Raw genomic sequence first — 23,480 nt, 5'->3', positions numbered from 1 at the left:
TGTAATCCCCTAACAAGCAAACATTCAATTAAACAGTAGATAAATACAGGCCTGAGCCCGTTACAGTGAAAGTCCAGCTTAGTGTGGGCCTAAACCCTTTCTCGTAATAGTAAACGATTGGGCTTGAGCCCAGTAATCAGTAGGGCCTTTGCCCAATTTCAGTAATAGTGTCAGTGGGGCCTTGTCCCATAACAGTAAAAAATATCAGTCATGCAATGAATAGTATGTAATATCATTAATCGATGCAGTAACAGTATAAAATCATTAATTAGTGCAGATATGCACTTAGAAATCCTACCCAAACCAGCCTCTACACACCACTTCGTCCCACCAAACACACCATGTAGGGATAAAATCGACCCACCCAGCCAAACACATCAAGATTAGCACTGGTTGCGACACTAAATAGTATTGCAGCAAAGCTGCCAGTAAAATAAACGGCATATAGCCATCAGTAGGTCCACAGTCGTCTTGGGCGACCCGTGCAACCTTATCAGTACGTACACTTCCTCCAAATATAACAACCCATCCCCATGCAATATATCGTGACATAATATCATACGTGTATGCAAAATGTTATGCTCAATCATAGTCATACATATCATAGAGCAAATCAGTCATACATAACATAAGGCCATAACAGTATGTAATATCATTAATCGATGTAGTAACAGTACAAAATCATTAATCAGTGCAGATATGCACTTAGAAATCCTACCCAATCCAGCCTCTACACACCAATTCGTCCCGCCAAACACACCATGTGGGGATAAAATTGACCCACCCAGCCAAACACACCAAGATTAGAACTGGTTGCGGCACTAAATAGTATTGCAGCAAAGCTGCCAGTAAAATAAACGACATATAGCTATCAATAGGTCCACAGTCGTCTTGGGCGACCTGTGCAACCTTATCAGTACGATACACTTCCTCTAAATATAACAACCCATCCCCATGCAATATATCGTGACATAATATCATATGTGTATGGAAAATGTTATGCTCAATCATAGTCATACGTATCATAGAGCAAATCAGTTATACACAACATAAGGCCATAACAGTCATTTCATCTCCTAGGGGTATAACAGTCATTTTACCCTATGGGGGTATTTTGGTCATTTTACCCTATGGGGGTATTTTGATCATTCTACCCTGTGGGGGATTTCGATCATTTTACCCTATGGACGTATTTCGATCATTTTACCCTATGGGGGTATTTTGGTCATTCTACTTTATGGGGGTATTTTGGTCATTTACCCTATAAGGGTATTTTGGTCATTTTACCCTATGGGGGTATTTCGATCATTTTACCCTATGGGGGTATTTCGGTCATTCTACCCTATGGGGGTATTTCGATCATTCTACCCTATGAGGGTATTTCGATCATTTTACCCTATGGGGTATTTCGATCATTCTACCCTATGAGGGTATTTCAGTTATTTTACCCTATGGGGGTATTTCAGTCACTTTACCTTATGACGGTATTTCGGTTATTTTACCCTATGGGAGTATTTTAGCCATTCTACCCTATGTGGGTATTTCGGTCATTTTATCCTATGGGGGTATTTTGGTCATTCTACCCTATGAAGGTATTTCGGTCATTCTACCCTATTGGGGTATTTTGGTCATTTTACCTATTTTGGGGTCTGGATGTAGATATCGACCTCTCAAAAGGTCCGCAGTCGCCTCGAGCGACTCAGGTAACCTAAATGGTCATCACAGTGTAAATGGGCCCAAGGCCCATTACTCGGCCCAAGTGGGCCCACACGCTCGTGCGGCCCGTTCAGCCTAGATTTCGCCACGGCTATGAGATCTACATAACCCAGTCCAGTATTTTCCACAAATCATGGATTTCATCTGTGTGGGGCCCAGAGCCTATTGAGCCAACACGGCCCATTTCAGCCCAACGTCGGCCATTACGGCCTAAGCCAATGAAAATGCTCATGGAGGCCTCTACAGTCTATCGGCCATGATCCATGGGTTTGGCTTACCACACGAGCGATCGCACGCTCGTGTGGTCTCAAACGTCGTATTCTCGACTTTTTGGCTTTTGCCGTTCTACAGTTACAATGGGGTGTTTACACATCTAATGCGATTTGCAGACTCCTTTCATTCCGAACACTCTTATTCCGAAAATCAATGATCATCGTACCCTTGGTTCCCAGGCAATGTGCCAATCAACCTCGACCACCACCTACACAAAAGTCACCATCTTTATATTAGACTCATACTTGACAAACCATATCAATTTCACCCCACTTACCACTCAATACTGTTTCTCAAAAAGTAACAGATGACTCATTATCATACCATAACCACTTACAAACAACAATAAAATAGATTGCAGATCAGAGATGTAGCGTACAAAGAACCGAGAATCAGGATTAATATATCAGTATTCATCCAATGGAGAGAACTTGAGGGAGAGAAAGAGAAAAACCATGCGCACCCAATTGATCAACGAACCCTTGCTAAAGCCGAGAGCTATTCGGCACAGCTTAAAAAAAAGAACAAGGGAGAATCGACTAGGAGAGAAAATCGAAAAGAAAAATGGTGAGGGAGGAGAGAAGCAATATTCGGCCAAGGTTGAAAGAAAAGGAATGAAACCCGAATTCTAACTCTCACAAAATCGGCAACAACCCCAAATCCCAAAAATCCCTCCTCCAATTCGGCTACACACTCTCCATCCACTTCCTATCCCTTAATTTTCTACTATTATCTCTCCACAACAACAACCTCCCCAAATCCCAATATTCTCTCTTCAAATCTCTCCAAATATCCCTCCTCAATTCTCTCTATGACCAGTTCGAACTCCATTTAGCAGTATTTCAATCCAACTCTACCACCCAAACGAATTAGGCAACAAAATAAATACTCCCTTTTTGATGCGCCACCACTCGAACCTTAGACCCCATTTGCACTCCACATGCCCTTTACCACTAGACCAACAACTCCTTTGTCTCATATTTTAACCACAGTAATTTAAGAACCTACTATCTAGATCCAAGGATTTTATTCACTTAAAATAAAAATTTTGCCTAAGCCAAGGCTTGAACCTGACTTCTCAGACACTTCCAAACACTCCTAAATCACTTAACCACTAAAGAAAACATTCATTTATGTCACATCCTTGCACAACTAAATATTTATGTGCATTTAGACAAATTCGTCGTGATTTTTATTGATGATATTCTAATTTATTGCTGAGACGAGACTGAGCATACTGAACATTTGAGAATTGTGCTGCAAACCCTGTGTGATAAACAATTGTTTGCCAAATTTAGCAAATGTGAGTTTTGGCTTCGAGAAGTTGGTTTTCTGGGACATATAGTATCAGCTGAAGGCATCAGGGTTGATCCGAGTAAAATTTTAGCAGTTGTTGACTGGAAACCTCTGAGAAACATACTGAAATTTAGAAGGTTTCTAGGATTAGCTAATTAATATAGAAGGTTCATTAAAGGATTCTCGATGATAGCTACTCCAATGACGTGAATTTTACAGAAAGATGTAAAGTTTGAGTGATCAAAAAAATGTTAGCAAAGTTTCAATCAGTTGAAAGCATTGTTGATTGAGGCACCAGTTCTAGTTCAGCCTCAATCGGGTAAAGAATTTGTAATTTTCAGCAATACATCTTTGAGTGGTTTAGGCTATGTTTTGATGCAAGAAGGTATAGTGATATCTTATGCTTCTAGACAGTTAAAGCCGCATGAAAAGAATTATCTGGCAGATGACTTAGAGTTGACAACGATTGAATTTGTGTTGAAGATTTGGTGACATCATTTATATGGTGAAAAATGTAATATTTATACCGATCATAAGAGTTTGAAGTATTTAATGACACATAAAGATTTGAACCTGAGACATCGCAGATGGCTCGAATTGTTGAAAGACTATGATTTGATTATTGATTATCATTTGGGAAAAGAAAACGTATTAGCTCATGTTCTGAGTAGAAAATCTCTGTTTGCTTTGTGAGCGTTGAATACGCGATTGTCATTGTCTGATGATGGTTCGATTTTAGCTGAGTTAAAAGCTAAACCGTTATTCTTACAACAAATTTGTGAAGCTCAGAAATGCGATGATGTGTTGATAGCTAAATGGAAATTATGTGACACGACTCCTGATTCATATTTCCAGATTAGGTCCAATGATTGGTTACTTTTTAGAGGTAGAGTTTATGTGCCGAGGGATTCGGAGTTGGTTCGGAAGATTTTTTACGAAGCTCGTTGTGGTAGATTTTCCATTCATCCTGGTAGCACTAAAATGTATAATGATTTAAAACAGATGTATTGGTGACCGGGAATGAAGCGCGAGATTTCAGATTTTGTATTAAGATGTTTAGTATTTTAGCAAGTAAAAGCTGAACATCAGGTACCTTCTAGTTTGTTGCAGCCAGTGATGATACCGAAGTAAAAATGGGAGCGAGTTACTATGGATGTCGTATCGGGTTTACCTCAATCTCCATGAAAGAAATATGCCATTTGGGTTATTTTTGTTCGTTTAACGAAGTCTACACATTTTATTTCGGTACATACAGATTACTCCCTTTAGAGATTAGCTGAGTTATACATCTCTAAGATTATCAAATTGCACAGGGTTCTAGTTTCTATTATTTCAGATAGAGATCTTAGGTTTATGTCGCGATTTTAGAGTAAGTTGCAGGAAGCTCTAGGTATGCAGTTACATTTTAGTACTACATATCATCTCCAGACAGATGACCAGTCTGAGCGAGTAATTCAGATAATCGAAGATATGTTTCATTTTTGTGTATTAGAATTCGAAGGAAACTAAGAGAAATATTTACCGTTGGTTGAGTTCCCGTACAATAACATTCATCAATCAAGGATAAAGATGGCACCGTACTAAGCTTTGTATGGTCGTAAATGCTAAACTCTTTTGTATTGGATCGAGCTTAGTGAGAAAAAGATACATAGGGTTGCTTTGATTAGAGAGACTGAATAAAAAGTGAAAGTAATCCGTGACAGTTTGAAAGTAGCTTCAAATCGACAGAATTTGTATGCAGATTTGAAACGTAAAGATATTGAATTTCATATCGACGATAGAGCATTTCTGAAAGTGTCGCCTTGGAAGGGAGTTCTTCATTTCGGCGACAAAGGGAAGCTGAGTCCGCGATTTATCGGACCATGTGAGATCATTGAAAGAATAGGGCCAGTGGCGTATCGGCTAGCTTTACCGTTAGAGTTAGAAAAGATTCATAATGTGTTCCATGTATCCATGTTACGACGGTAATGATCAGACCCTTCGCATATCATTTCTCCAGCAGATGTTGAGATTCAGTCCGACATGTTGTATAACGAAGAACTGATCAGAATTTTAGCACAAGAGATTAAAAAGTTAAGAAACAAAAGCATAGGACTAGTAAAGGTTCTTCGGCAACGTCATGGGATTGAAGAAGCCACTTGGGAACCCGAGGAAGCTATGAGAAAGCAATATCCTAACCGATTTTCTGGTAAGATTTTTGGGGACGAAAATTTATTAAGGGGGAGAGTTGTAACAGCCCATTTTTAAAGAAATCAGAACAGTGGTTTCGGGACCACAAATTTGACGACGTAAAATTTATTTTATTTTTTAAAGCATGTTAGTAGTGTCGTATAAAAATTTCGTGAAGAAATTTTATCGTTTGCATGTTTAATTTGATAGAAAGGACTAAATCGCGTAAAGTGCAAAACTCGTGTTCTATTAGAAAAAGGTGTCAATTTGCTATGAAATTCAAACATGAGTGACCTTAAATGGTAATTAGACCATTAATTTAATTAGTGGACAAGTTTGGACATCATTAATGAGATTTAGTAATGTTATATAAGTAATTGAGTAATTAAATAACAAAATAAATAAAACAAAAAAGCAAAATTTACGTTGTCCATCTTTCCTAGCCGAAATTCCAAGGAAAAAATCACCATTTTTGAACACTCAAACATTCAGCCAATCTTTACCCTTATGCATGTGAGTATTTTTCATCCCATTTTTAATGATTTCTATGTTTTTGAAGTCGTTGTAGCATAATCTAGCTAGTCTGGGGACTAATTTTAAAAACCGTTAAAAGCCTAGGGTTTTACCATGAATATATGGTAGTTGTTTTTTTTTATGGATGAAAATGAATATTTGATGATAGTTGAGCAACTTTTGTAAAGGAATTTTTGATGAATTTGTCATTTAAGGATTTAATTGGAAAATATAAAAATGTTCACAGTAAAAATGTGAAATAAATGGAATATAAAGCTTTCTAGAGACTAAATTAATATTCGGGTAGCATGGGTTTGGACTAAATTGCATGAATTTATATTTTATGAATTAGGGACTGAATTGGAATGAATTCAAGATATTAGGAGCAAAATCATAATTTTGCCAAATTATGATTTGTGGATTAAATTGAATAGAGTGAAAATTAAATAACCTAAATTTGATTATATAGATCAAGAAAAGCAACGTACGAATTTAGATCGAGGAATAGAAAAAGTATTGGATTAACCGATCGTATTTCTCCGTTCGTGTCTGAGGTAAGCTCGTATATTTAATTAGCATTGAATTATGTTTGATTTAAATGCTTTTATGTTATATTCTTGGTATTATGACTTTATGGCAATATTCAACGAAGTTTTAGCGACTTTCGACTCCCGTTTGAACCTTAGGAATATATATGATACAAATGACATGTCATCAGGGGTTACCGTGTTTCGGGTGCTAGTCTTGTGCGTCCTACCGGTGACTGTGTTTTCGGCATGTATTGCAGTTACTTGACAGCTTGTGTGAGCAGCACCGTGTAGCTATGTCCTGACTGATAGATTGTGTGATTAGACCCACTTATGGCTCGAGAGAAACCATTTATATGAGATATGAGATAGTAGTGGTTTTCACCACATGTTAGTACATAGTGTGCGAGATTCTCGAGTATTCGATAGTATTCTAGTGGTTCAACAGGTATGAAAAATGAAAGGTTCTATAAATGCCTCAATATGTGATGCTATGAAAGTATGGAAATGTATGAGTTGATGTTGTTTGAAATATGCTTAGCCATATGCTTGAAAGTATGAAAACTTACTAAGCATTTCATGCTTACTTCGTGCTATTTCCTTTGTGTTTCTAGTTAAACGGAAGTTTGTTTGGGTTGGAAGGTTGTCGGAGATCCATCACACTATCCATCGGCTAAATCGGTAGATTTTGATGATTTTGAGTCATGGCTATAATGACATGTATAGGTGTCCTGTTTGATGAAATTTAGCCATTATGTGTGGCTTGTATATATGACATTATGGTTGGTGATCTAGTTGATATGATATTGTAATTATATGATATTTTGATGTGGTTGTTATTTTGATGTTGTGTTGGTTAAAATGATGGTAGGAAAATGATATGGTAATGGTATTTTATGAAATGGTGAATGGTGTGAATAGAGATAGTCCTTAAATGTTGCTAATGGATTGATTTGGTAATTTGATAGTGATCATCTTTTGGTCAAATTGGTATGGTACATGTTAGTTGTGAAAATGGTTATTTGGTATTATTTGTGCATGAAATTTTGGGTATATGAACATATAGATAAATGTGGCTTTGAAAGTGTTCAATTGGTGGTTTAATTAGTGAATGAATTGGTTAGGTGTTTAGGTAAGTTTGATTGTTGAAATTGAGGTGTCATTTTGGCATATTGGTTGAATGGATAGTTTCTATGTATTGTAAACGTGAATACGGATATGTTAAGTGTGTCTTAAATTCTTGATTATAGGTACAAATGGTTTTTGCATGAGGTGTAAGTTTGCGTGAGAAAAATGGCATGGAAATGGCAAGTTTTTTCTCCACGCGGGCAGAGACACGGGCGTGTGTCTCAGCAGTGTGTGACACACGATTATACGACACGGCTGTGTATCCCCTGTTGCTTTCAAAGGGTTGTAAGTTAGGCTATTACACGGCCTAGCACAGGGCCTAGCACATTGGCATGTGGGGTTATTTCAAATGGTACACGACCTAGCACACGGGCGTGTGGCTTGCCCGTGTGACCCAAGTCAGTGAGTTACACGGGTATGGACACGGGTTGGGACGCGACTGTGTGTCCCTATTTCATTTGCCTACATGGCCTAAGAAACGAGCGTATCTCTTGGCCGTGTGAGTCACACGGCCTAGCCACACGGCCATGTGACCCCTGCAATTTGAAAAAATTGCCTTTTTTCGAAAAAAATTTCATACATTTCCGATTTAGTCCCGAGTCATTTCTAATGTCTTTTTAGGGCATCGAGGGCTCGTATAAGGGACTGTATGTATGTTTTTGATTAATGTTGCTGTGATTTACCTTGTGATTTGTTTATGGTAATAAATTGTTCGTTGTATGATGTTATGCTTAAAAAATGGTCCATAGTCCTAATCCGGCGACAGATACGGGCTAGGGGTGTTACACAGTATTAGAGTTAATTCGAGTAAAATATCAGCTATAGTAGATTGCAAAACTCTGAGAAATGTTTTAGAGATCAGAAGTTTCTTGGGTCTAGCCAGGTATTATCAGAGATTTGTAAAAGGGTTTTCGATGATTTCTACACCGTTGACGAAGCTAGTTCAGAAAGATGTCAAGTTTGAATGGTCCGAAAAGTGTCAGCAAAGTTTCGATCAGTTGAAAGTGTTGTTGACCGAAGACCCTATATTAATTTAGCTAGATTCCTGTAAAGAGTTTTTGATTTATAGTGATGCTTCACTAAATGGTTTAGGCTGCATTTTAATGCTTGAAGGCAAAGTGATAGCTTATGCTTCCTGTCAGTTGAAACCGCACGAGAAAAACTACCCGACCCTTGATTTAAATCTTATAGCTATTGTGTTTGCATTAAAGATTTGGTGACACTATTTGTACAGAGAAAACTGTCATATCTTCATATATCACAAAACCTTGAAATATTTGATGTTAGAAAAAAAATTAAATTTGACACAATGTAGATAGTTGGGGCTGCTAAAAGATTACGATTTGATCATCGATAATCATCCAGAAAAAGCTACTGTAGTTGCCGATGCTCTAAGTAGAAATTCTTTATTTTCTTTGAGAGCTTTGATACTCGGTTGACGTTTATTGATGATGGTTCCATTGTAGCAGAATTGAAAGCTAGACTGACATTTCTGCAACAGATTTGTGAAGCTCAGAAAAGTGATTCCGAGTTGATTGCTAAATAGGAACAAATTTAAAAGACACCTGATTCATAATTTCATATTAGTTCTGACGGTAGTTTGTATTTCCGAAGCAAAATATGTATTTCGAGGAATTCTGATATTATTCAGAAGATTTTACAAGAAGCTCATAGCAGTAATTTTTTGATACACCCTGGTAGTAATAAAATGTATGGTGATTTGAAGCAGAGTTTGTATCAAAATGTCTAATATGTCAGCAAGTTAAAGCCAAGCATCAGGTACCTTCTGGACTATTACAGCCTGTGATGATCCAAAGTGGAAATAGAAACGTGTTACAATAGATTTTGTATCAGGGTTACCTTCGCCTCCACGAAATAAAAATGCTATTTGGGTTATTGTTGATCGTTTGACTAAATCAACACATATCATTCCAGTACGTACATATTATTCACTTGAGAGATTGACAGAACAATATGTTTCTGAGATTGTTAGACTGCATGGTGTGCCAGTATCTATTATCTCTGATAGAGATCCATGACTTTGTTATCAATTTTGGAGTAAATTGCACGAAGCTCTAGGTACTCGACTGCATTTCAGTATAACATTCCATCCACAGACTTATGGTCAGTCTGAGCAAGTGATTCAGGTACTCGAGGATATACTTCATTGTTGTATTTTAAAGTTTGAGGGTAGTTGGGAGAAATTTCTTCCATTGGTTGAATTTGAATGCAATAATAGTTATCAGGCGAGTATTAAAATGGCATCATACGAAGCTTTGTATGCTTGAAAATGGTGAACTCCATTATACTGGACTATATTGAGTGAGAAAAAGCTATTCAGTGTTGATTTGATTCAAGAAACAGAAGAAAAAGTCAAAGTAACACGTGATTGTTTGAAAGCTGATTTTGATCGTTAGAAATCATATGCGGATTTGAAAAGAAAAGACACTGAATTTCGCGTTGGCGACTGAGTGTTTTTAAAAGTATCGCCTTGGATAAATGTAACAACCCGTTTTCAATGAAATTAGAACAGTGGTTTCGGGACCACAAATTTGAATTCAAAAATTTTATTTTCTTATTATTTTATTTTCTATAGCATGATAATAATAACGTATAAAAATTTCAGTAAGAAATTTTACCGTTTACATGCTCAATTTGAGAAAAAGGACTAAATCGCGTAAAGTGCAAAAATTGATTTCCAATAGCTAAATGTATTAAATAACTATAGAACTTTAAATTTTAAGTCCTTATATGGTATTTAGATCATTTATATGTCAGTGGAATATGATGGCTTGGCATTTTATTAATTACTAATGATTTTAAAGGATATAATTGTAAATAGGTAATAAAATGATAAAAAATAAAAAAAAATTAAGTATCATAAAAGTTTGAAGTATCTAATGCCACAGAAAGATTTGAATTTGAGACAGCATAGATGGCTGGAACGATTAAAAGATTATGAGTTGATCATTGATTATCATCCAAGAAAAGCGAATGTAGTTACTAACGCTCTGAGTAGAAAATCTTTATTTAGTCTACGAGCAATGAATACATGACTGACACTGTCTGATGATGGTTTGATCTTAGCTGAGTTGAAAGCTTGACCGATGTTTTTAAAATAGATCTGTGAAGCTAAGAAATGTGATGATGATTTGTTAGCTAAATGGGCACAGTGTGACTCGACTTCTGATTCAGAATTTCAGATAAGATATGATGGTTGCTTATTGTTCAGAGGTAGAATTTGTGTACCGAAGAATTCAGAATTCATTCAAAAAATCTTACATGAAGCTCATAGTGGTAGCTTGTCTATTCACCTGGGAAGTAGTAAAATTTACAAAGATTTTAAACAAATATACTGATGGCCGGGAATGAAACGTGAGATATCTAACCTTGTATCTAAAGCTTAGTATCTCAGCAAGTTAAAGTTGAACTTCAGGTACCTTCTAGATTATTACAGCCAGTAATGATACCGAAGTGGAAGTGGGTTGAGTTACTATGGATTTGTATTTGGTTTACCCCTATCTCCAAGAAAGAAATATGCCATTTGGGTTGTTGTTGATCGATTGACAAATTCTGCACATTTTATTCCGATACATACAGATTTTTCCCTTGACAAATCAACTGAGTTATATGTTTCTGAGATTGTCAGATTACACAATGTGGCAATTTCCATTATTTAGGATAGATATCCGCGGTTTACATCATGATTTTGGAGAAATTTACAGGAAGCTTTAGGTACATGGTTGCAATTTAGCACTACATTTCACCCTCAGACCGATGGTCAACCCGAGCGTGTGATTCAGATTCTTGAAGATATGCTTCGTTGTTGCGTATTAGAGTTCGAAGGCAACTGAGAGAAATATTTACTATTAATTGAATTCGCGTATAATAACAATTTTCAATCAAACATAAAGATAGCAGCGTATGAGGCTCTGTATGGTCGTAAGTGCCGAACTCCATTATACTGGACCGAGCTTAGTGAGAAAAAGATTCACGGGGTTGATTTGATTTGTGAGACTGAAGAAAAAGTTAAAGTGATCCAAGATAATTTGAAAGCAGCTTCAGATCGTCAGAAATCTTAAGCGGATCTTAAACGTAAAGATATAGAATTTCAAGTTAGTGATAGAGTATTTTTGAAAGTATCGCCCTAGAAGAAAGTTCTTCAATTTGGTCACAAAGAGAAGCTAGTTTCGCAATTTATCGGGCTGTTTGAGATTACTGATAAATCAGACTTGTTGCATACCGATTAGCTTGACCATCAAAACTAGAAAAGATTCATAATATCTTTCATGTGTCTATGCTGTAATGGTACCGATTTGACCTTTCACAAGTTATCTCTCTGATGGATGTCGAGATTCAGCCTGATATGTCGTACAGTGAAGAATCGATTAAAATTTTGGCACTAGAGGTGAAAGAATTTAGAAATAAGAACATAGCTTTAGTAAAACTTCTTTGGCAACGACACAGATTGGAAGAAGCCACCTGGGAACCCGAGGAAGCTATGATAAAGCAATATCTAACCTCTTTCTTGGTAAGATTTTCGAGGACGAATATCTCTTTAGGGGGAGATTTGTAACAACCTATTTTCAGTGAATCAGAACAGTGGTTTCGAGACCACAAATCCGAAGTCAAAAAATTTATTTTATTATTCTTGTATTTCTTACAGCATGATAGTAATATCGTATATAAATTTCGTTAAGAAATTTTACCGTTTACATGCTCATTTTGAGAAAAATGACTAAATTGCGTAAAGTGCAAAAGATGAGTTCTAATAGCTAAAGGTATTAAATAGCTATAGAAGTTTAAAGTTTAAGTCCTTATATGGGATTTAGACCGTTTATATGTTAGTGGAATATGATGGCTTGGCATTTTGATGATTTTAAAGGTTATAATTGTAAATAGGTAATAAAATTATCAAATAAATAAAACAATTTAAGTATCGTCTTCCATTATCATTTTAGTAACCGAGATGATTAGGTATGCATATTTTTCTCGTTTTTGATGATTTCTATGTTTTCGAGATCGTTGTAGCTTAATTTAGCTAGCCCGGGGCCTAATTTGCGAAACTATTAAACTATTAGGGTTTTACCATTGATGCATGTGTATGAGTTTTGAAATTTGATGTTAGAAAATGGATGGCTGTTATTAGATAAACAAATTTTGTAAAGGAATTTTTGGTGAAATTGTTAAATAGGAATTAAATTGAAAAATAGAAAATGTTACAAGGTGAAATTGTGAAATAAATGAAATATAGGGCAAGCTATGGACCTAGTTGATATTCGACCATAGTGGGTTGTGGTGAAATTACATAAATTTCCATTTTTATGAGCTAGGGACTAAATTACAAAGAAATTAAAAGTATAAGGGAAAAATAGTAATTTTTCCAAAATATGTTTTTGGGGTAAATTAAATAAATGATATATTAAATTTAGTTAAATTTATTCGTATAGATTAAGGCAGACCTCATGGGACTTTAGATCGAGGCAAAGAAAAAGTCTCGGATTAATCGCCTCCGTATCTACGAATACTCGTCAATGTAAGTTCATGTGATTAAATTGTGCTTATACATTTTATATTGAATTATTATGAATTGTGAATTATTATAAATTTACATGATTGCATATCCAATGAAGTTCGACAAATACCGAGTCCTGTTTGAACCTTAAGAATCCTTAGGATACAAATGACATGTCATTAGGGTTACATAATTTGGTTGAGGTCCTGCATGTGTTGCAATACTCTACAGCTTGTGACAGCATACCGATTAATAGCTCGTGAGAGCATACCGATCTACAGCTCGAGTGAGCATACCAATTTACAGCTCATATGAGCTTATATGTACATGAATTGACGGATTACAGTTATATGAGCTAGCACACTATGTGTAAGCTATCCTAGGTATCCAACGGTATTGTAAATGGTTCAACAGGCAATGTTCTGATACGAAATGATATGAGTTCGATACAAACTATTATAGGTATACACATGAAATACAATAAAATGATGTTACATGATATATAGATATATGAAATGTATGATACATGTTTATGGAACTTGATTAATTGTTGAGCTCATCCATGATTATTGGTTCGTATATGTATTTACATGACTATGGTTGGTGTATATGTGCTTAGAAATTTGGCCAAAATGTGTTGGGATATGTTTTGTTACTTACCTATTACCTAATCAAATGGTAAGTTAAATTCTAAGTTATACAAACTTACTAAGCTTAAATGCTCACTCTGTGTTATTATCTGTGTTTTATAGTGAATCAAAAGCTCGTTCGGGTTGGAAGCTTGTCGGAGCTATATCTCACTATCCATCGGCTATTTTGGTACATTCAGTTGTTTAATTTTGTTTATAATGGAATGTATAGGTATTTTGTTTAATGATAGCTTATGAGCTTGAATGTTGGAATGGCCAATTGACTTGGTTGAATTTTGGTACTTGATGATATAATGGCATAGTTTGGTATGTATGTTAATAGCCTATTTTGTGGTTGTTACTTGGTTGGTTTGTTTTAATGTTGAATGATGATATGATAGTTCAAATATACAAATGTTAAATGTCATTATGGTGTAGGTGAAGATGGTGTTTTAGTGCACAAGTTATATGTGAATTATATGACTATTTGGGGCTAATTTTTGTATGTCATATATGGTACATTTTGGTATGTTTTAAAAGGATAAATCAAGTGGCATATTATGGTATAGTTTTGGTCAAGCCTTTGTTGATCAAATGATCAAATTGTGTTCATAGTTATACATGTTTATATATTGTCACTTGAGGTGCCTAAGGGCATATTGGTTGTATGTGATAATACCATTTATATAAGGCTACAATATGCATGATTTTGGTGCCTTATTATAGCTTTTGTATATATGTATTTGTGGTTTTAGGTACATGTCTAATTGGGTTAGAAAAATGGCTTGTAAAATGGCCTATTTTTGTCCACACGGGCAGAGACATGGGCATGTGTTTCAACCATGTGTGACACATGGCCTGGTGACACGACCATGTGTCCCCTATAGCTTTCAAAGGGTTGCAAGTCAGGCTATTACACGGCGTAGCAAACGGCCTGGCACACAGGCTTATGAGGTTATTTCGAAGAGTATACAGCCTAGCACATTGGCATGTGGCTTGGCCGTGTGACCCAAGTCAGTGAGTTACACGGGCACAGACACGGGCTGGGACACGGCCATGTGTCCCTACTTCGAATGCCCACACGGCCTGAGACACAGGCGTGCCTCTTGACCATGTAAGTCACGCGGCCTTTCTATTACACACTCTTACTTAAACTCACCTTTCTAATCAACAACACGATGGAGCAAACAAATTGGTGCTAACATACTCGACAATTCTAAGCATTGGAATGCCTACTATCCTTTAGTTAATAATGCCAAGGCAAAATGGCTGAATTTGGCTTCAAAAGTCCATAAGTTTATTAGAAGATACTCACTACAAACCGAAAAAAACTAAGTATAGAACATCTCATTTTTAGGAATTAATTTTCCAAGCAACCAATCCTAAGCAAAATTCACCCAATCCACTGTCACATGTTCTAGGTGTATTGAAGAATCTAAGCTCATCATCGAACATCATAAGTACAGATTGTACTCCTCATAAAAAAATAGTACGTAATAGTTACATTGCTGTGGCAAAGCAGTTTCAACTGAACTAAACCGATTATACTAAAGTGGCCATACATACTAAATATAAAATGCAACCTCTAAACCTAAGGGATCCATTGCCTCAATGCATGACCAAATATGTAAAAGAACAACTAAAAAGAGAAATGTATGCAACATATGTTATGGCACAAGAAAATGAGATGCAAGATGCATGAAAGAGAGACAAAACTTAGTTGGCTTGGACTAGCATCTAAATACCTCATTCTGCCCGAAAAGGGTATTTTCGGGCACTGACCTTGTACCGCCATTTCCTCTTTTTAAGGGTCATTTCTTCCCCCTCCTTGTTAGTCTCCATTAACTCATCGATTAGATGATCAATGTCCCAGTCTTGTGCAGAAACGGGAGCTAGTGGCGAAGGTGGAATAGGGTCTTTCCCTTTGGTGGTGACAGTATCATCCTTTTCGCTTTTTTCTCATTCTCAACATTTAGGGATGCTATCTTCTTGGGCACTTCAATAGCAATTTAAGTAGGTGCCTCGGTAGTAGGTTGAGTAGGTGCTTCAGTAGCAACTTGAGTGGGCTCCTTGGCAACACCGGCAAATGGGAGCAAGGTGGCTAGGAAGAGAGGAAATTCTTGCATTAGCTTCGTAAAATTCTTTTGCAGGGATTCCCTTAGAGCCAAATCCCTACTCCTCACATAAGCCCAATACTCAGCTTGCTGTTCCTGGGCCTACACCATCTCCTTAGTCAGGTGAAACTACTGGATTTCAAAAAGGGACATCACTGCTCTAACTACTTCAAGGAGTGCAATATTTGATGTTCAGTAGAGTTATGAGAAACTAGAGGTCCTGTCATGGGAGTATGCGCAGTAGAGGAGGTGGTGGCATGGCTATGTTGAGCTGCCCTGGTGGCATTAGTTACTTGGATCTTGGCAAAGATGGTCCTGGTCAACCCACCCTTGTCAGGGGTGATATCCTCCTCTGCATTGAGAGGGACTTAGGCAATTCGACATAGGGCAGTAATAAGTAAGGGGAAATTTAAGCTACCCACATTCTTCTCAACACACCAATGTAGTTCTTGAAAAATGATCCTCCCGACATTAATCTTTCTCCCTTTTATAATGGAGTGCAGCAAAAGCATTTGTTCTTCCGAAATAGGGGCATTATGTGTAGACGACATAAGTCAGCTTCTTAAAACATGATACCAAATCTTCCCAATGGGCTTCAACAAAACCTTCTCGATAGTATAACATTCCTGGTTGGAAATAGTCCACTGTGTGTCCTCAATACATAAATCCTCCAATACCTGGTTTAACCCCTCAACAGTAATACTTTCAACAAACGACGTGTGCTCATCCTATATTGTGACACCCTAAACTCGATCGAGACGGACCGGCCCGAATTTGAAACGTTACATTAGCCACCTAAATGACTCTCCGACCTTATAACACCTAAATCTTATCTAATTATTAGTTATTTATTAATGAAGAAGCAAATTATGAGTCAATTTTAAACTTTTCCTAGGTAATTTAACCTAAGGGCATTTTGTCATTTTACCACCTATGGTAAAACTAACCCGATTTTAGATCAAAGTGTTTATCGAACTTATTTTAGTCAAAATTATGCAAGCCTAAAAATTTCAGATTAATTTGAATACGTTTCTGTGTCTAATTTAAGTTTTATTATTAGGGACTAAATTGTAACAAACACAAAACATCAAGACCTCTCCTGAATTATAAATTAAGTGTGTTTCTGTCAAATTTTACCCATTATGAGACTAATCCTAAAATTTTACCATGTTTCCTTATCATTTAAGGCTCCAATTAGACTAATCAATTTTTAGGACTAAATTGTAACTTAAACAAATTAGAATACCAATATAAAAAGACAAAAATTCTAACCCCCAAAACCCACACTGTCGTGTCCCCCAAACCATGTTCACGTTCACTTACCCACAGGCACGTGTGCAACCCTTCACACTCCCGTGTGAAAATCACTGCACCTATTTTTACGGAAAACTCATTTTAAAACCCGATTTTGTGTATTTTAATGGCCAATTTAACCCAATTTAACTACAATTAATTAACATAGATATACATATGCCTTCAATTGAATTTATTAACATCAATTAAGCCTTAATTATATAGAATTAGGCAACCAATTTCAAGCATAACAAACACTGAATAAATCAAACAAGTGGCGTACCTTAGTCACTAGTAAACCACTCAATGGCAGCTTCATTTAAACAATTGTTAGTATAAATTTCATGCCTCACACACTGAGTTATCAATCACCATGTTATCAAGCAACAATACACTGTAAATCATTCAAAATTTAATCTCGAATATGCCTCAAAATTATTACAAAACCATCCAAAATAAATGTCCAATGTCCAATTACAACCAAAATTAAACTAATACTTGAGAGTTCCATAATGTCCGATTACAGTCTCTAAAATGTGTAATAAAGTCTCTACCAAGCCTAATTCTATTGGAATGCTCTTGCTCGACTCCTGGGCTCCTCAAGCCCGATGATTATCTGTACGAATTGTGAGGGTGTGAGCTTTAAAAAGCTCAGTGAATCTTAATAAAAAAATACTAGTAAATCCACACCCAAATCATGTTTAAATCACATTCAATCAATCACCAATTATCATCCATAATAATGAAACATGTCAGTTTAGTTTTCATATGCATTATCAATATCAACAATCAATTATTCTCAATCATCAAATGATATAGCAACAATCATACATAAATGTATTGACATACACTTCTCATGACTTAATTGAGTGATCATACATCGGATAAACGGATCTTCGAACTCCCACAAATATCAAATACAGTCCATCGAGTTCTACGGGATGAAGCACACGCTCTCTTATAGCTCCTCAAATAACTCATTGATTGGAGACTTATGCTCAACACTTCATTATCTACTCCAAACAAATCGATCCACCTAGAGCCATATGTTCACAATGTCACAAATAAAGGTGAGTACTCAAAAATCCTATGGCATGCCAACTATATCCAATGGATCCACCATGCATGTTGCCAATATATTCAGTCAAACATAGCATATAAATCAATCAATATTGTGCTCAATTTAATATGACAAAATGCTTATTTGTAACATGTAACATAGCCATTTAACATACAATTAAATTAGGCATTTCATTTGCTATTTTCCAATATTCAATTACCAATTGTAAGACTAACATATCATGATAAAAAAAACTCCAATAAACATGCTTTAATCATCCTTATAATTAACCTAATTAAATAGCACAACACCACCCAAAAGCTTACTTGCCATTATTCAATAAAAAATCAATTCTTGCACATTTAATATCAATCTTGCAAAAATCAGTCTTTCAACCATAATTAATCAATTGAAATAATCAATTAAGCTATTAATTAAACATAATTGAGGGTCAATTTACCAAATTTCCCTTATAAACACTCACCATACAATTTATTCCACCATAAACAAGTGATCAACCAAGCAAATTCAAGCTTCAAGTCCGGTTATCTTGATCCTTTTCAAGATCCGAAGCTTCAACAAAGATAAAGTAGACATTACCACCTTTTCAATGCTATAATAAACACGGATTTTAATTAATTATACTAATCAAAATTCTCTCACAAAGATACCTTACCAGATCTGTAACATCAAGTCGAAAACTCGATTCCTCAAAAAATCGATCTCTCCAACCCTCCTAAACACTTTCAATCATCAATACTAGACCAAATACACTTATACTAACTATTAATTTCACAAAATTACAAAAAATCGGTTCATGAAGATGATGAAATTCAGATTTCTTTAAATTACCTTACAAATCATGTTTAATGTTGATAAATAAGATTAAAAACCTTTTAATAGATCCATTTTGAGTTGGAACATCCATTAATTTGTGGATTTCCTCTCAAAATTCAAGATCCACCATTAAAGAACCATGTGTTCTTAGAAGAAGATGACATTGATAAAAATCCTTTAATTGACTCCCAAATCATGTAAAATAATTTCTAATCATCATAAAAACAAGTTTAGGATTGAAGATTACCTTTGATTCCCTCTAAATTCGTTGATTGAAAATATTGATTCAAGAAACGAGTGAATTAAGAGAGTATTTTGAGAAGGAAATTGGTTGGATCAATTCTCTTATGATAGATCTTTAAAACCATGCAAAGAAAATGAATTTTAAAACTCTCTAATCTGATGTAAAATGTATGAAAAGTGGGCTAGATACATTAGTTTTAAAGCTTAAACCACCCACTAGAAATTAAAAATTTGGGAAATTTGCCTAATGGCCACTCCCACATTTCCCTTACTTTATCATTTAATCATTTCCCTCTAAAATTTCTAATTTTAAGGTTTATTTTCCATATAAATACTCTAAATTTTACCTTATTTTACAATTAAAACCTATTTAATTAATATTTAAATTTTACTCAAAATACTACCAATAAAAATTATTTTAAAATTATTTTTCAACCCAAATTGATTATTTTCACTAATAATTATTTAAAATCTTTAAAGTCAAATTTTCAAATTATTTTAAAAATTTTTCAGATTATTGTTTAATCAATTTTGATGAAATGAACCTCCTAAATTAAATTAAAATTACTAGAAATCCTATAAATTCCTAGCTTCACATTTGGAATTTAAAAAATATACCTGAAACTACTAGACCCGGTTCAGGTATATCACATATATACCCACAAGAATAAATTGTGCATTAATATGGTCTTCATCAAAAGGAATGGACATACCTCTTATGTTGAAAAAAGGGGAATTTAGAGAGTTGACCTGGGCATAAAACTCTCGAACAATTTTTCCTAAAACATCTTCGGGGTGCAAGCAAAAAATATTCCACCCATGTTTTTCTATTATTGAAGATACAAATTCATCGTATCCCATGTATTGTTCAACTTTAAACAAGAACCCTTGCTCAAAATAGAAAGGCCGCTTTACGATGTTGGTATTGTATTTCATGGCTGCGATAGTGTTAAATAATGACTTTGGCTGAATAGCACTAGCCTTTGATGATTCGGTAGTTTTAGAGGTAGTTTTGACATGAGCCATTGGAGAAAACTAGAAGAAATCATGGAGAATGTAGCGGAAAAATTAGAGTTATTGAAGAGAAAAAGTTATAAAAGTTAAAACTTTAAGAGAGGCTTAAGAGACGTAAGCAGCTGAGGAGAGAAAAATAAAGGGATAGTGATGACAGTTCAACAAAATTGAAACGTACTAGGGAAGTTGCATTACATGGAGGAGGAAAGAAGAAAACTAAGAGGATTTTGGGGGGGAAATGTGAAGTGCCCTAATCCAAAAAAGTTTAACTCCCCTTTTATGGGCTCGCCTAATAACAGAATTGGATCAACTAAAATAAACATCTCTCCCCTTTGAATTATCTGCCTAGTCAACCTCACGTTGTCCACTACCCAGTTCGTCGCAATGCTACAACAAACTCCTCTGACTATCACAACTGCTCAGTGAATATTTTTTATTCCGCCTCTGAAAATTGTAAAAAAAAATTCAAAAATAAAAATAGAAATGAACACAATATTAAATAAGTACTAAAAATAAAATTAAAATTAAGCAATTAAAGAAAAGAAAGATAAAAGAAATTGCTAGCTCAAACATCTCGAAGATCAATGGAGTGCTTGTCTCGATCCATATGGGCACCCCAATAGTGCTTTAAACGTTGCCCATTAACTTTAAATGTGACTCCCATTTTCAAATCCTTGATATTAACAGCACCATAAGGATACACTTGGGCTACTTCAAAAGGACCTGACCAACGAGACTTTAATTTACCTGGAAACAATTTGAGCCTAAAGTTAAATAACAACATCTGTTGTCTGGGTTCAAATTGTTGTGGCATGATTCTTTTATCGTGCCAACGTTCGGTCTTTTCCTTGTACGCTTGGAACTCCTCCATTTGATTTAATTCTAACAAGCTTTTATGGCCGGTAGCAACCCAATCTGTGTTCATCTTCTTAATAGCCCAAAATGCTTTGTACTCAAGTTCAACAGGAAGGTGACATGGCTTGCCATAGACAAGCTTAAAAGGTGACATCCCCAACGGAGTTTTGTATGCGGCACGATAAGCCCACAAAGCTTTATCCAACTTGGTAAACCAGTCCTTACGAGTAGGATTCACCAATTTTTCTATAATTTTTTTTATTTTCACTATTTGAAATTTTAGCTTGTCTATTTGTTTGGGGGTTATATGTTGTAACAATCTTATGTTTCACCCCATATCGATGCAAAGCATTGGCTACCAACTTGCAGTCAAAATGAGACCCCTTATCACTAATAATGGCTCTAGGTGTACCAAATCTTGTAAAAATGTTCTTGTGTAAAAACTTCGTTACTGACCTTGCATCATTGGTAGGAAGAGCAACAACCTCGACCCACTTAGAGACATAGTCCACTGCTAACAGTATGTACACCTTGCCCACTGATGGTGGAAATGGACCCATAAAGTCTATTCTTCATACATCAAAAACTCAATCTCCAATATACTTTGCAATGACATTTCGTGTCTCCTAGATAGATTCTCTGTTCTCTAACAATGGTTACAAGACTGATAGAATTCATGAGCATCCTTGAACAAACTTGGCCAATAAAATCCTGACTAAAGTACTTTGGCAGCAGTTCTTATCCCTCCAAAATGTCTTCCGTATGGAGTTGAATGACAATGCTGTAGAATGCTATGTATTTCATCATTAGGGACATAGTGATCAGCATAATGTTTAAATAAGAAGGATTCATCTCAAAAATAGTGCTTGGCATCATGAAGAAATTTTCGTCTTCTTTGACTGTTGAGATCGGGTGGCAACACACTGCTTACTAAATAGTTCACTATGTTAGCATACCAAGGTAATGCTTCTTCATTAATAAGTGTATCATGACTACCTTCACTTCCAGATTCTATTCTCAACAAGTGATCAACCACTTGATTCTCAGTCCGTTTCCGCTCTCTAATTTCCAAGTCAAACTCCTACAGCAACAGTATCCACCTAATCAGCCTTGGCTTAGCATCTTTCTTGCTCATTAAATACTTAATAGTAGAGCGATCTGTGTAGACTATGACCTTTATACCAACAAGATACAAACAAAACTTATCGAACACGAACACCACAACCAATAACTCTTTTTCTTTAAAGCTGCGCTTCTGATAAAGTTCTGCTAGCATAGTATATTGCCCGCAGTATTTTGTCTTTCCTTTGCCCCAACATGGCTCCCACAGCATAATCACTGGCATCACACATGAGTTCAAAAGGTAGTGTCCAATCTAGAGCTACCACAATTGGTGCTGTTATGAGTTTTTTCTTTAACTTTTCAAAGGCCGCCAAACATTGTTCATCAAAATTGAAAGGTCTATTTTGCTCCAAAAAAGTGCACAAGGGTTTAGATATCTTCGAAAAATCCTCAATGAACCTTCTATGAAAACCTGCATGACCTAAAAAACTCCTAATACCCTTAACACTAGTGGGAGGTGGAAATTTCTCTATTACTTCAATTTTTGCTATGTTCGCTTCCATTCCTCTTTGTGATATCCTATGCCCCAGGATAATTCCTTCACAAACCATGAAATGACATTTCTCCCAATTTAAAACAAGATTCGTTTCTTCACAGTGGCCCAAAACTAATTCCAAATTTTTCAAGCAATCTTCAAAATCATTCCCGAACACAGAAAAGTCATCCATAAAGACTTCAAGAAACCTTTCCACCATGTCAAAGAATATGACCATCATACAACATTAAAAGGTTGCCGAGGCATTACATAACCCGAACGACATCCGTCTGAACACGAAAGTACCATATGGACATGAAAAAGTTGTCTTCTTTTGGTCATTGGGAGCTATTGAAATCTAATTATATCCTGATTAACCATCCAAAAAATAGTAGAAAGCTTTCCCAGCTAACGTATCCAACACCTGATCAATTAATGGTAGGCTAAAATGATCCTTCCTCTTTGTGTTGTTAACCTTGTGGTAATCCATACATACTCTCCATCCCATGACAGTGCGAGTTGGTATGAGCTCATTATTATCATTACTTGTCACTGTGACACCTCATTTCTTGGGTACACATTACACAAGACTCACCCATGAGCTGTCTAAAATCGGGTAAATGATACCAGCGTCAAGCCACTTAATAATCTCTTTCTTGACGACTTCTTTCATGATCTGATTCAGTCTTCGTTGCTGTTCA

The 23,480-nt window shown here is 35.8% G+C and overlaps 1 protein-coding gene across 1 annotated transcript; it reads right to left on the bottom strand.

Moving 5' to 3' along the window:
- Positions 1 to 20,892: 20,892 nt before the first annotated feature.
- On the bottom strand, positions 20,893 to 23,017 carry LOC105762096 (uncharacterized). Its single transcript, XM_012580008.1, has 5 exons — positions 22,469 to 23,017; positions 22,179 to 22,263; positions 21,515 to 21,747; positions 21,162 to 21,402; positions 20,893 to 21,074 (listed from the first exon to the last, which is right to left on the bottom strand). The coding sequence occupies exons 1-5, from the start codon at positions 23,015 to 23,017 to the stop codon at positions 20,893 to 20,895; spliced, it is 1,290 nt and encodes a 429-aa protein (XP_012435462.1).
- Between the last annotated feature and the right edge of the window lie 463 nt (positions 23,018 to 23,480).

The sequence above is a fragment of the Gossypium raimondii genome, chromosome 12 (assembly GCF_025698545.1).
Source record: "Gossypium raimondii isolate GPD5lz chromosome 12, ASM2569854v1, whole genome shotgun sequence".
Lineage (NCBI taxonomy): Eukaryota > Viridiplantae > Streptophyta > Magnoliopsida > Malvales > Malvaceae > Gossypium > Gossypium raimondii.
The sequence above is the reverse complement of the archived record's forward strand: the minus strand, read 5'-3'. Positions and strand labels throughout refer to the sequence as shown.

Excerpts from the sequence above, each read along its gene's own strand:
- LOC105762096 (XM_012580008.1), bottom strand. The coding sequence starts at position 23,017 with ATGGTCATATTCTTTGACATGGTGGAAAGGTTTCTTGAAGTCTTTATG. Across the intron at positions 21,748-22,178 it reads AATAGAATCTGGAAGTGAAG|ACTTTATGGGTCCATTTCCA; the intron begins GTAGTCATGATA and ends TATGAAGAATAG. Across the intron at positions 21,075-21,161 it reads GTACAAGGAAAAGACCGAAC|GTAAATTAAAGTCTCGTTGG; the intron begins GTTGGCACGATA and ends AATTGTTTCCAG.